This window comes from Gigantopelta aegis, chromosome 12 (genome assembly GCF_016097555.1).
Source record: "Gigantopelta aegis isolate Gae_Host chromosome 12, Gae_host_genome, whole genome shotgun sequence".
Classification (NCBI taxonomy): Eukaryota; Metazoa; Mollusca; class Gastropoda; order Neomphalida; family Peltospiridae; genus Gigantopelta; species Gigantopelta aegis.
The window spans coordinates 16895707-16910926 of record NC_054710.1 but is presented as its reverse complement, the minus strand read 5'-3'; the positions used below and the strand labels follow the sequence as shown (position 1 = coordinate 16910926).

General features: G+C 38.2%; 1 protein-coding gene across 5 annotated transcripts in view; it reads right to left on the bottom strand.

Moving 5' to 3' along the window:
* The window catches only part of LOC121386299 (pleckstrin homology-like domain family B member 1), a 190635-nt gene that overhangs the window by 62412 nt on the left and 113003 nt on the right, over nt 1–15220 (bottom strand). For 4 of the 5 annotated variants that reach the window (XR_005959629.1, XM_041517148.1, XM_041517149.1 and 1 more), the window contains 4 exons: nt 14883–14993; nt 8791–8919; nt 5582–5723; nt 3947–4175 (listed from right to left, as the gene is read on the bottom strand). Coding sequence is in view for 4 of the 5 variants with exons in the window: in XM_041517148.1 (XP_041373082.1) it covers nt 3947–4175; nt 5582–5723; nt 8791–8919; nt 14883–14993 (611 nt within the window). In the remaining variant the exon portion in view is untranslated. The remainder of the gene's footprint in view (nt 1–3946; nt 4176–5581; nt 5724–8790; nt 8920–14882; nt 14994–15220) is intronic. The other variant, XM_041517151.1, reaches the window with a different exon arrangement.

Sequence of the window (15220 nt, the reverse complement as noted above, 5' to 3'; positions counted from 1 at the left end):
ACAATAGATATGAACATTCGCATGGTTGAATGGCTGCTAGTTTTAATACTAAGATACAATAGATATAAACATTCCCTTGGTTGAATGGCTACTAGTTTTAATACTGATATACAATAGATATGAACATTGCCACGGTTAAATGGCTACCAGGTTTAATACCGATATACAATATGAACATAGCTGAATGGTTACCAATTTCAATACTGAAATACAATAGGTATGAACATTCCCATAGTTGAATCGGTACAAGTTTTAAACTGGGATACAACAATAGATATAAAAATGTCGATAGTTGAATGGCTACCAGTTTTAACACACATATACTTTAAACTACCTGGAAGAAAATTGTGAGGGTGTGTGTGGGGGGTCATTTAAGGGATTTAATTAATGTTTTTATTTAGCCATGCTAATTTTTGCTGGAAGTTGCAGTTCCATCTTTGGGAGAACTCTGCACCGATTCCAACCTCTGTTGTGTACTAATTATATAACATAAGACAATAAATAATAGTATTTAATTGTATATAAAAATGTATTATTTTATTGACAGTAGATAATAGTACTCTACAAATAATCAATGTCTCATATTACTCCCAGTCAGAGATGAAGAGCTTTTACTCAGTAAATATTTGAAGGTGAACATACATAGTACATAGTGTCTCTCTGTCTCTGTCTCATCTCTCTCTCTCTGTCTCTGTTTGTCTCTCATCTCTCTCTCTCTATATATATATATATATATATATATATCACTCTCTCTCTCACACACTCTATCTCTCCCTCTCTGTCTCTCTCTCTCTCTCTCTATCACTCTCTCTCCCTATCTCTATCACTCCTCCCTCCCTCTCACTCACTCTCACTCACACTCTCTCTCTCTCTCTCTCTCCCGTCCCCTCTCTCTCCCTCCATCCCCCTCCCCCTCTCTCTCTCACTCTATCTCTCTATTTGAAGGTGCACCTCAAACTCTGACCAAAAACCTCTCATTTGGATCAATGCAATTGGGATAATTTTGAGATATACACAAAAAGTAGTCAGTCTTAATAGTGCAATGGGCGTCTTAGCTCAGAACAGGGGAGATAATAAAACAGGTGGCGCGTCACTCGTCAGGGTCCAACAAACTAGGACAATAGCTGTATTTTTTCATTGCTTTGTCATTCTTTGTTATATCACGATCATAAGGGACCGAAATCTTATCGGCTCTGTACAGTACGGTCTATAGTATACGCTGCAGTGAATAATAATAAAGAAAATATATGTATATTGTGGATAATAGTATTAAAAATATATATAATGATGACGGCTCTGTACAGTACGTTCCTACACAGGGCGGTCTAGTATTTTATATACTAAGATATGGTGGAAAACACATTAACAGTAAAGGGAATAAATATATATTTTGTATCGTTCCTACACAGGGCGGTCTAGTATTTTATATACTTAGATATGGTGGAAAACACATTAACAGTAAAGGGAATAAATATATATTTTGTATATAAAGAAAATATATGTATATTTTGGATAATACTCGGGAAAAAAAGAATATATATTTAACATGTGCGTGTGCGAGTATTAAAAAATATATATAGTGTTGACGTTCCTACACAGCACGGTTCTGCACATGACGGTCTATAGTATACACTGCAGTGAATGGTTACCAGTTGACGTTTGTCTACACGTGTACTGAGATATGAGGGGGGAAGTCAGTAATAATAAAGAAAATATATGTATATTGTGGATAATAATCAATAAAATATATATGAAAAGCCGGGATTGTTTTTGTTATATCGTCAACGTCCCTAACTGCGTTATGCTTCAAATTCCGTTCACTTTGTTTTCTCGTGCAATCAACATCCGATTTGTTGTCATCGGCATGTCGTTCATGTATACGGTTTTTCTTCACAGTTCAGGAACATTTTTATAAACAATAAAGTTAAGAAAAGTAAGTATCTAAATACAAAACTTTACAAACCCCTAAAACCATTAATTTTACTAAGTCGTTTTTGTTTATTCCTTAAAATTACCGATATGGGGTCCACGTGACTCGTAGAAATTGACTTAAAATGGAGAAAGATGAATTAACATTCGGTGCGTGTCACATGACCTCACACGTGCCAGATCAACAAGGCCAAAATTTTTAATGTTTATGATTTTTAGGACCTCTGTTGTTAGAATTTGTTTTCAATTATTATATTCGATCTGCAAAAGGTATGCTACATTTTTGTGCCTCTATTGTAGTGAATAGTATTCATAATCCATTCATAACAGTTGTAAATAATTTTGAGTATATAAATTTTGTTAATTTAGAATCAATTCATTAAAAAACACACATATTTTACAAAATATGCGCAGGTATGGACATAATGCCTGTCAGTATTGACATCAAGTGTGAGCGATGTGTTGATAAAACGCGGACATTTTTCCTTTAAAACAATTGAATAAATTAAGTGTTCGGCAACTGTACCTAATTAAGAAACATATATTTTTTCATGTAGTTGTCTTAAAAATGGAAAATGATAAACTGCACATGCGCATTACGATACTTTTTGCAAACGCATACGCCTGAACGCAGTTAGAAACGTCGCACTTTTTCCTGTTTACTGTAGGGTGTTTCACTTTTGTTTACTAGAATGGATTTGTTTTACATCCAAATTGTTGATTATTTTATGTTAAATGATTAAAATCTATTTTGTTACACGTATCGTAGCTGAAAAATGTAGAATAATATTTCCGTAAACATCGTATTCGTGTTTTTGTTGTTAGGTGAACGCAGTTTGGGATGTCGATGGTATAACGTGTGGGTGTGTAGTATTAAACAAAAAAAAAATATATATAGTGATGACGGCTCTATACAGGACGTTCCTAAACAGGGCGGTCTAGTATTTTATATACTTAGATATGGTGGAAAAGACATTAACATTAAAGGTAATAAATATATATTTTGTATAATACTCAGTGCGTTCGTGTTGATACTGTATAAAAACGTGTGCATGGGTACACTTTGCCGCATAAAAACTCAACTTTGCCACCCAAAATTTGTTTATGTACTTTTCCCAATTAGATAAACAATAAGAAAAATGCAACAAAACACATTCTGATATTTAAAATATTACTTTACTGTTAAAACAAACTGATACGTAATTTCAAGTCATTCAGTTGGTCGCTTATAACCTGAAGCCAGTCAGAGACAAACCAGCTTTCTGGGACCCTGTCGATCGTCGCGCCATCTGGAATAGAGTTATCTCCACCTGTTTCAGCTAAGACGCCCATTAACTAATCAGACGTTGTCCAGGTAATACAAATGAACTAATCAGACTGAGTCATAGCACATCTCGTCTGTTTCCAAAATTATTCCATTTTGGTGCAGGGAACATCTCTCTGAAAGTTTTCAAGAAACATGCACGAATGCCTCATGATTTCTGGTACTTTGTGATTTCTGGTACTTCGTGATATCTGGTATTTCTTGATTTCTGGTACTTCATGATTTCTGATACTTCGTGATTTCTGGTACTTTGTGATTTCTGGTAGTTCATGATTTCTGGTATTTCATGACTTCTGGAACTTCATGATTTCTGGTACTTCATGATTTCTGATACTTCATGATTTCTGGTACTTTGTGATTTCTGGTATTTCATGATTTCTGACACTTCGTGATTTCTAGTACTTCACAATTTATAACATTTCATGATTTTCAGTATTTCATGATTTCTGACATTTCATGATTTCAATTATTTGATGATATCCTGTATTTGAGGATTTCCAGTATTTCATGATTACCAGTATTTCATGATTTCTGGGTCCGTACTTCATGACTTCCAGTATTTCATGATTTCCAGTATTTCATGATTTCTGGTACCATACTTCATGACTTTCAGTATTTCATGATTTCAATTATTTCTGATATTTTATGATTTCCAGTATTTGATGAAATACAAAATCTAACTGAGTGACTCACCTGATTTCTTTCTCCGATGGCGTCTCACAACTGCTGGCGATGCTGGAATCCTCAGACTCGAGAGAGTTGAAACTCTTGCAGTTACTCTCGCGCAGTCGGCGCTCGTCCCACGGCGTGCGGCCCTCGTCCGCAGCCCGGCGACGCTCTTCCCACTGAGCACGACCCTCATCAGCCGCGCGGCGCTTCAACTCCTCCAGACGACGGCGCTCCTGACCAATGATGATACTTCCTGAAGATTATATAAATATGTCAAAAACTTGAATATAAACGATAGTTCCCGAAGATTATATAAATATGTCAAAAACTTGAATACAGACAATAGTTCCTGAAGATTATATAAATATGTCAAAAACCTGAATATAGATGATACTTCCTGAAGATTATATAAATATGTCAAAAACCTGAATACAGACGATACGTCCTGAAGATTATATGTGTCAAAAACTTGAATACAGACGATACTTCCTGAAGATTATATAAATGTGTCAAAAACCTGAATACAGACGATACTTCCTGAAGATTATATAAATGTGTCAAAAACCTGAATACAGACGATACTTCCTGAAGATTATATAAATGTGTCAAAAACCTGAATACAGACGATACTTCCTGAAGATTATATAAATGTGTCAAAAACTTGAATACAGACTATACTTCCTGAAGATTATATAAATGTGTCAAAAACCTGAATACAGACGATACTTCCTGAAGATTATATAAATGTGTCAAAAACTTGAATACAGACGATACGTCCTGAAGATTATATAAATGTGTCAAAAACCTGAATACAGACGATACGTCCTGAAGATTATATAAATGTGTCAAAAACCTGAATACAGACGATACGTCCTGAAGATTATATAAATGTGTCAAAAACCTGAATACAGATGATACGTCCTGAAGATTATATAAATGTGTCAAAAACCTGAATACAGACGATACGTCCTGAAGATTATATAAATGTGTCAAAAACCTGAATATAGATGATACAGAGAGAGAGAGAGAGAGAGAGAGAGAGAGAGAGAGAGAGAGAGAGAGAGAGAGAGAGAGAGAGAGAGAGAGAGAGAGAGAGAGAGAGAGAGAGACAGACAGACAGACAGACAGACAGACACAGAGACAGAGAGAGACAGAGACAGAAACAGGGAGAGGGAGAGAGAGAGAGAGAGAGAGAGAGAGAGAGAGAGAGAGAGAGAGAGAGAGAGAGAGAGAGAGAGAGAGAGAGAGAGAACAGGGAGAGGGAGAGGAGAGGGAGAGGGAGAGGGAGAGGGAGAGAGAGAGAGAGAGAGAGAGAGAGAGAGAGAGAGAGAGAGAGAGAGAGAGAGAGAGAGAGAGAGAGAGAGAGACACAGACACACACACACACAGACAGACACAGACACACACACACAGACACACACACAAAGACACACAGACACACAAAGACACACACACACACACAAAGACACACACACACACACAGACACACACACAGACATACACACACACAGACACACACACACACAGACACACACACACACAGAGAGACACACTACACACACACACACACTACACACACACACAGAGAGAGAGAGAGAGAGAGAGAGAGAGAGAGAGAGAGAGAGAGAGAGAGAGAGAGAGACACACACACACTATGTACCTTGTTGTTCTAGGAAAATGGACCGGTTTCTCTCGATGTCTTGCAGTGTGAGCGATCTCTTCCTGTCCGTCTCTCCGTGGTCCTCTTTGAGAAACTTCTTCTTCGGACTGTCCACGATCTCTCGCCTCGACATCTGCATCTCCTGAAACACACCACAACACGGAACAATTACTAAACAAAATAACAACATGCTGGTGCAAATAAATGTCTCACCTACTATAACTTTATTCAGTGTCGATCAAAGTTGCATCCATACACATGTAGGTGTTGATATCAAATCAGGTTAAAATATCTATATATATTTATCCTATAACTTACCCATGATATCCATGTCATAAACCCATGTGATAATTTAGTGTATTAACCTGGTGTAATAGCCCAGAATATACCCCCCGTCAAACTATACCCGAGGTATAAACTGGACTAGCCCAAAATATACCCCCCGTCAAACTATACCCGAGGTATAAACTGGACTAGCCCAAAATATACCCCCCGTCAAACTATACCCGAGGTATAAACTGGACTAGCCCAGAATATACCCCCCGTCAAACTATACCCGAGGTATAAACTGGACTAGCCCAGAATATACCCCCCGTCAAACTATACCCGAGGTATAAACTGCACTAGCCCAATATATACCCCCCCGTCAAACTATACCCGAGGTATAAACTGGACTAGCCCAGAATATACCCCCCGTCAAACTATACCCGAGGTATAAACTGGACTAGCCCAGAATATACCCCCCGTCAAACTATACCCGAGGTATAAACTGGACTAGCCCAAAATATACCCCCCGTCAAACTATACCCGAGGAATAAACTGGACTAGCCCAAAATATACCCCCCGTCAAACTATACCCGAGGTATAAACTGGACTAGCCCAAAATATACCCCCAGTCAAACTATACCCGAGGTATAAACTGGACTAGCCCAAAATATACCCCCCGTCAAACTATACCCGAGGTATAAACTGGACTAGCCCAAAATATACCCCCGTCAAACTATACCCGAGGTATAAACTGGACTAGCCCAAAATATACCCCCAGTCAAACTATACCCGAGGTATAAACTGGACTAGCCCAAAATATACCCCCAGTCAAACTATACCCGAGGTATAAACTGGACTAGCCCAGAATATACCCCCAGTCAAACTATACCCGAGGTATAAACTGGACTAGCCCAGAATATACCTCTCTAGTCTGTATTTCAATGCCCAGAGGGTTTTTCCCCATCATAATTTATATATTTTGGGCTAGAGAATATCGAAATATCTTCTAAAATGACTAATCTGTGATAGTTTTATTTTTATGAAACCAATAGTTGCTAACCTTTTTAAAGCATTTATTATTATTATTTATTTATATATTTTGTATACAGGTTAGTAATAAAAAATGTGGGTTAGGGTTAGGGATATAAAACAGGCTAGCCCACTTTAACCCTGGGTATAGTTTGGCGGGGGGGGGGGGGGTAAATTTAAAAGTATACGCAAATTTGCAAGGTCTATAGGTAATAATGTGTTACTGTGTATGGGTCATTTGTTTACAACCCAACAAGAACTGTATACCTAAGCGTTAAAAGGTGTGACGTACGTCAAACTAATTTTTGCTAATCGTGATGATTACCGACTTCAGTACTGTGATTTACTAAAAATCAAATTAATATGCTATTTAAGAAGTGTTACAGGATCAATAGAATTCACTACTCATGTTTTTTAAAATGTAAAATATCAACCTCATCTAGTTAATCGGTATTTGTCTCGGCAGAGCTTCGACAAATACTGATTTAACATAAGACTTGGCTGATATTTTCCATATTAAAAACCACTTGTGATGAATCCTCACTCTATATATACATGTATATATATTATTAAATTTCAAAATGATCATTCATAGATGTAAATATAAATGACATTTCACTGATCTAGGAGGTATAGTTCGTGAGAAATAGATCTATATGTGCTAAATTAGTGTTGGAGGTAAATACAAAAGTTTACGCCATGAACAGAAACAGAATACCAGTAAGTTACATTTTGACCATCAAGGTGACACAAAAAATAACTCATAATAATATATAATTAAACGAAAGAATCAACACCAAAAACAAGAAATTCAACCAAGGTTTTTTTTTTTTTAAATAACGTAATAACAATAAGAATGAAAAAGGAACAAAGAAAAAGAAAGCAATGAGAATCATTTTTAAATTAAAAAATAAAAATAAAATATTTTCTTTATGACAATTAAAAAACGAAAAGAAAGTTGGCGTCAGTGTCCACATCACCGTAGCATTTTGACCAAGCCTGAGTTCACGGGATCAAAACTGAGGTCAGTTCTTAAAGCTATAAATAAAAGTCAGTTAAGCTATATACACACAAACAACGCATGCAGCTGACACTGGTCAAAACAATCACAAGAATCACATGGAATAGCAATGGGGAAAATAAAATATGTTCTGATGCCCTAAACCTTTGTGTAATCATTTTTAAAATACATATTGAAATATTAAGGAGTAGTATGGGTAGAATTGTAAAGAAACAGAAAGGATCAACAAACAAATGTAAAAACACACCAAAGAACTTAGGTGCAAATTAATAGTGGCTTATGTGAACCGAAATTATCAAAAAAACACAGAAGACGTAACCAATCACAAACGAAATAATACGTATTAACATTCTGGGTAGTAACATCTGTTAAAGGGACGTGGTCTGGTTCAGACATCAACTACCATACAATAACAAGTCACAATTTGATTTTTAAGTGGGTTAAAGTGTTACATTGTTTTCGTGTCAAGAAGGATGAACGTTAACATATTTTTATTTAAATATCACTAGAATTATCAGTAATTTGTTAACAGGAAAGATAATGTTTCAGAAATTGTTTTAACAAAAAACTGCCTTACAATGGTGATAGATTCTATTAGAGTATCACTAAATACAAACTGTAAGTTAAATTTCTTATAATATAAAAACTTGACCAAGTGCCTTTTACAGTCATACAATGTAAGAGAAGATAATCAATAATAAATGGTAATTTTACTATAATATAAAAACTGGACCAAGTGCCTTTAACAGTCAAACAGTGTAAGAGAAGACAATGAATAATAAATGGTAATTTCTTATAATATAAAAACTGGACCAAGTGCCTTTAACAGTCAAACAGTGTAAGAGAAGATAATGAATAATAAAATGGTGAATAGTGCTCTTGGCTTGGCTACCTCCACATCAACATCGGAAAGAAAGCTGCTCAGTTCCGCATTCGCAAAGTACTCATCATCAACAGGGACAGACAACTCTTGACACAACTTGTGAATTTCATCATCCAGTGGCTCAAGTTTAGCTTTCTCCTGAAACATACACACGCCAGTTAATACAACCTGCTCGACTAGTCGCCTCCCTTAGCAATGGCTCCTTGGAGTTATTTCCCCTACCGGGTTCTGCACCTGTTTAGCTTTCTCCTGGCCTCCCTTAGCAATTCTGCCCCTACCTGCACCTGTTTAGCTTTCTCCTGAAACATACACACGCCAGTTAATACAACCTGCTCGACTAGTCGCCTCCTTAGCAATGGCTCCTTGGAGTTATTTCCCCTACCGGGTTCTCCCTTAGCAATGGCTCCTTGGAATGTCCTTGGAGTTATTTCCCCTACCGGGTTCTGCACCTGTTTAGCTTTCTCCTGAAACATACACACGCCAGTTAATACAACCTGCTCGACTAGTCGCCTCCCTTAGCAATGGCTCCTTGGAGTTATTTCCCCTACCGGGTTCTGCACCTGTGTATTTTTGTGTAAATGAAATGTGTTAAAAGTTAAGGGTAACGTGAGAACGGCAGACAAATCAAAACACATGCTGTTATGCAAGATCACTGTAAATTACTTTATTTCTCAACTCAAATTATTTTTAAAAACTCGTTCTGCTTGAAAGATTTGTGAATAGAATCCTTATCGAAGTTAATGAACGAAATGTATGATACTGCTAGAAAAGGCCCGGGAAAGTCATGCCTGAAACCATAGAGGTATATGGGCATGTTAAAGGTACTCTCTCTCTCTCTCAATCAGAAATGTTTCTCTTTTCAGTTAGCAGCAAAAAATAATTCCAATTTAAAGGATGCTTTTTTTTCTGTGAATAGTTTAGCCTGACAGTATCAAGACATCTGTCATTTTGAAGAACAAACAGTGGTGAGTTTACTTTAACCTCCTTGTTCACTAACTGCCTTTGGTTTAACCTCCCTCCTCACTAACTGCCTTTGGTTTAACCTCACTCCTTGCTAACTGCCTTTGGTTTAACCTCACTCTTCACTAACTGCCCTTGGTTTAACCTCACTCCTCACTAATTGCCCTTGGTTTCACCTCCCTCCTCACTAACTGCCTTTGGTTTAACCTCCCTCCTCACTAACTGCCTTTGGTTTTAACCTCCCTCCTCACCAACTCTCCTTGGTTTAACCTCCCTTCAAATTAACTGTCTTCGGTTTAATCTTACTCATTACTAACTGCCCTTGATTTGACCTCACTCTTCACTAACAAACCTTGAGTTAACCTCCCTCCTAACTTTAACTGCCTTTGTTTTAACCTCCCTCCTCACTAACAGCTCTTAATTTAACCTCCCTCATTGAATGACTGGCTCAACCTCACTCCTCACCAACTGCCTCTGGTTTATCCTTCCTCTTCACTAACCTTGTTTTAACCTCTCTCTTCTCATTAACTGTTCTTGTTTTAACCTCCCTCAGTGCCTTTACTTCGACCTCCCTCCTTACTAACTGACCTTGGTTTATCCTCCCTCCTTACTGCCTTTGTTAACCTCCCTCCTAACTAACCGCCTTTGGATTAACCTCCCTCCTCACCAACTGCCCTGGTTTTCAGGAAGCTAACCTCCCTTCTTGTTAACACCTTGATTTTCAAGAACTTTAACCTCCCTCCTAACTGCCCTTGGTTTTGGGGACATTTAACCTCCCTCTTGGTTTTCAGGAATTTTAACCTTGCTCCTCACTAATTACCCTTGTTTTTCAAATTTTTTTTTTTACAAAAACAGAAATACACATATAATACCACAGCGAAAATGAATGAAAGAATGTTTAACAACAGCCAGCCTAAAGCATGCGAGTGTCAAACAAAGGTAAGTACATGTATTTGAATGAAATGGTAGCCCAGTATGAATCAATTCATTAAAATTAAACATCTGTTCATTTACATATATGTAAATACATATTCACAAATCTAGTCTGTAAAATGGAACTGCGCAAAAATAAAGTATGTTACAGCAACTTAACATAACAAAATGGAAAAGAAGATTATAATAAAAATAATAATAAATTCAAAACAACTTAACATGAGCACAGCAAACGATGATAAATAAAGACATATAAGAAAAAGGAGGCATAGACAAAAATCATACATAAACTCACTGCAGAGAAAACATACAAAGCAACATTTTCACATACAGAAATCATACATAAACTCACTGCAGAGGAAACATACAAAGCAACATTTTCACATACAGAAATCATACATAAACTCACTTCAGACATACAAAATACATAAACTCACTGCAGAGAAAACATACAAAGCAACATTTTCACATACAGAAATCATTAACAAACATAAACATAACATAAAAATAAGACAAAAATAATGGAAGAACGTGTGCTACCAAGCAACGTTTACTTTAATGAGAGTCACACAAAGCTTCTTTGAATTCCTTCAAATGGCTTCCTAATTTTGGCTTTCAATTTTTATTATATTTTATTTCTTTTTTTTATAATTTATTTATTTATTCCAGTCCCTCATTTACAAAACATATAGGCCCTGTTGACCTCCATCTATCTTTCAACTTCTTTTTTCTTTTCTTTATTAATTTTTTTTAAAATTATTTATTTATTTATTTCAGTCTCTTATTTACAAAACACACAGCTCATGTTGATCCCCATCTATCTTTTGATTTCTTTTCCACATCCCAGTCCTTGTTTCTCCAACTGTGACAGTTGCTTCTCTCTTGTGGCACACACACCTGTGGGCTTAGTCTGACTACTTTGGAGAGTGTTCAGTGGTTACTTCTCGCATTGTTAACAAGTCTCGGTGGCGCAGCAGTCAAGCCATCAGACTACAGGCTGGTAGGTTTGTAACCCGGTACCGGCTCCAACCCAGAGAGAGTTCTTAAGGGTTCAGTGGGTAGGTGTAAGGCCACTATACCCTCTTCTCTCTCACTAACCAACTAACAACTAACCCACTGTCCTGGACAGACAGCTCAGATAACAGAGGTGTGTACCCAAGACAGCGTACTTGAACCTTAATGGCATTGTTAAGAGGCTGCGGTAACCATCTACATGGACAATTCAAGGCTCCCAAACTTTGAAATGGTTAGAATGGACTGGAGAAAATAAATATTAAACCCCCACCCTCCCCCCCCCCAAAAAAACCCCACCCAAAAAACAAAACAAAAACCCATCTACATGATCTATATTCTACTCCTACCAGTGGTTTTAATTAACAAACTTTGTGCTAAACTTTAAAAATCCTATTAAAGTTTAATTTTCAAGATTTAAAATAAATCTATAAGATGAGGGGAAAAAATAATAAAAAGTAAAGAATTTCTCATGCATATAATAAACATGGCCGACAGCATTAGAATGAAGAACAAGAAAATAAATACCTGCCAACTTTCTGTCTGGAATCATTTCAACCAAGAACACCCCAGACATATAGAAAAAATTTGTTTTGTTTAACAACACCACTAGAGCACATAGATTTATTAAGCATCGGCTATTGGATGTAAAACATTTGGTCATTTTGACATATAGTCAGAGGGGAAACCCGCTACATTGTTCCATTAGTAGCAAGCATGGGCGTATGGGGACTCTTTGATTTAGGGGGGCTGGAGGGGTTGATTTGCCCGAAATTTTACCCAGATAAAAACTGCCCGAATTTTTCCCACTGTTATCCCACTGTTTTGCCCGAATTTGGGGGGGCAATTGCCTCCCCCTGCCCCCCCGGGTCGTACGCCCATGGTAGCAAGAGATCTTTTATATGCACCATCCCAGACAGGATAGCACATACCACAGCCTTTGGTGTACCAGTCATGTTGCATTGGCTGGAACGAGCAACGGGCCCACCCATGGGAATCGATCCCAAACTGACCGCGCATTAAGCGAGTGCTTTACCACTGTAAAAACCACATAAATGTTAAATTTGTGTTAAAATTTAAAAATTTAATACTATTAGTTTGTGAAGACTGCCCGAGAGAATCATAGTACCATGTTTGAAAACTTTCCAATTGAAACTCAACGAGAAAATAGACTTTAAAATTTTCAATTTAACTTTTAAATTTTTTTTTAATACAATTTCAAATATTAAAAATTTCCAAAATATCTCTGTATTAGTTTGCAGGATCCAGGTCTCAGAAAATTGCAAGTGTAATAGTGTAGTTTGTTTAACCCATTTTTCATTTACATGGTCATGATGGAAAGAAAGAAATGTTTTATTTAACGACGCACTCAACACATTTTATTGACGGTTATATGGCGTCAGACATATGGTTAAGGACGACACAGGAAACCCGCTGTTGCCACTATATGGGCTACTCTTCCAATTAGCAGCAAGGGATCTTTTATTTGTGCTTCCCACAGGCAGGATAGCACAAACCATGGCCTTTGTTGAACCAGTTATGGATCACTGGTCGGTGCAAGTGGTTTACACCTACCCATTGAGCCTTGCGGAGCACTCACTCAGGGTTTGGAGTCGGTATCTGGATTAAAAATCCCATGCCTCGACTGGGATCCGAACCCAGTACCTACCAGCCTGTAGACGGATGGCCTAACCGCGACGCCACCGAGGCCGGTTTGTCGCATTGAATTTATGATATCATTTCCATGTCATGATGGGTTACCTGAAGTTGTTTCTGTGTAACCCATATTCTTAATTCTCAGAGGTCTGGGGTTGCCCTAAAAGATCATTGTACCAAGTTTCAGAACAATTTAATAAAAACTATAGAAGACAGACTACAAAGGAAAAGTTGTCGGACAAATGATGGATAAATCAGTGTTAAAAACGTTTCGCTGACGCACTTCATAACAGAACTTTAAAAATCCCCAAATTCAATGCCTTAAAAATGATAATTTCTTGCAATAGCTGGCAGGTAGGATGGGAGAAGAAACGACAGAAGAAAAGACAAGAAAGCGAGGCAATGACGGACATATGTGACGGGAGACGAAACGACAGAAGAAAAGACAAGAAAGCGAGGCAAATACGGACATATGTGACGGGAGACGAAGCGACAGAAGAAAAGACAAGAAAGCGAGGCAATGACGGACATATGTGACGGGAGACGAAACGACAGAAGAAAAGACAAGAAAGCGAGGCAATGACGGAGATATGTGACGGGAGACGAAACGACAGAAGAAAAGACAAGAAAGCGAGGCAAATACGGACATATGTGACGGGAGACGAAACGACAGAAGAAAAGACAAGAAAGTGAGGCACTGACGGACATATGTGACGGGAGACGAAACGACAGAAGAAAAGACAAGAAAGCGAGGCAAATACGGACATATGTGACGGGAGACGAAGCGACAGAAGAAAAGACAAGAAAGCGAGGCAATGACGGACATATGTGACGGGAGACGAAGCGACAGAAGAAAAGACAAGAAAGTGAGGCAATGACGGAGATATGTGACGGGAGACGAAACGACAGAAGAAAAGACAAGAAAGCGAGGCAAATACGGACATATGTGACGGGAGACGAAGCGACAGAAGAAAAGACAAGAAAGCGAGGCACTGACGGACATATGTGACGGGAGACGAAACGACAGAAGAAAAGACAAGAAAGCGAGGCAAATACGGACATATGTGACGGGAGACGAAGCGACAGAAGAAAAGACAAGAAAGCGAGGCAATGACGGACATATGTGACGGGAGACGAAACGACAGAAGAAAAGACAAGAAAGCGAGGCAATGACGGAGATATGTGACGGGAGACGAAACGACAGAAGAAAAGACAAGAAAGCGAGGCAAATACGGACATATGTGACGGGAGACGAAGCGACAGAAGAAAAGACAAGAAAGCGAGGCACTGACGGACATATGTGACGGGAGACGAAACGACAGAAGAAAAGACAAGAAAGCGAGGCAAATACTGACATATATGACGGGAGACGAAACGACAGAAGAAAAGACAAGAAAGCGAGGCACTGGCAGACATATGTGACGGGAGACGAAGCGACAGAAGAAAAGACAAGAAAGCGAGGCACTGACGGACATATGTGACGGACACCACAGACAGTGACATAACGACGATAACACACACCCACACTGCTGAATGCTTACTTTACGAAAGTAGTCCACTAGTTTGAGCCGATCCTGTTCCATCGCTTCGAGATCTCTCTTGACGGCGTTCACCATCTCCCTCTGTTGCTGGTCAATCTCCTGAAGACGATCCTGGAAGAAAAAAGAAAGAAAGAAATGTTTTATTTAACGATGCACTCAACACATTTTATTCACGGTTATATGGCGTCGGACATATGTTTAAGACCACACAGATATTGAGAGAGGAAACCCGCTGTCACCACTTCATGGGCTACTCTTTTTTTCCGATTAGCAACTACATCCCGCCCCTCCAATCCTGGAATAACAATTTAAAGACATACGACTGGCTGATCATAGGT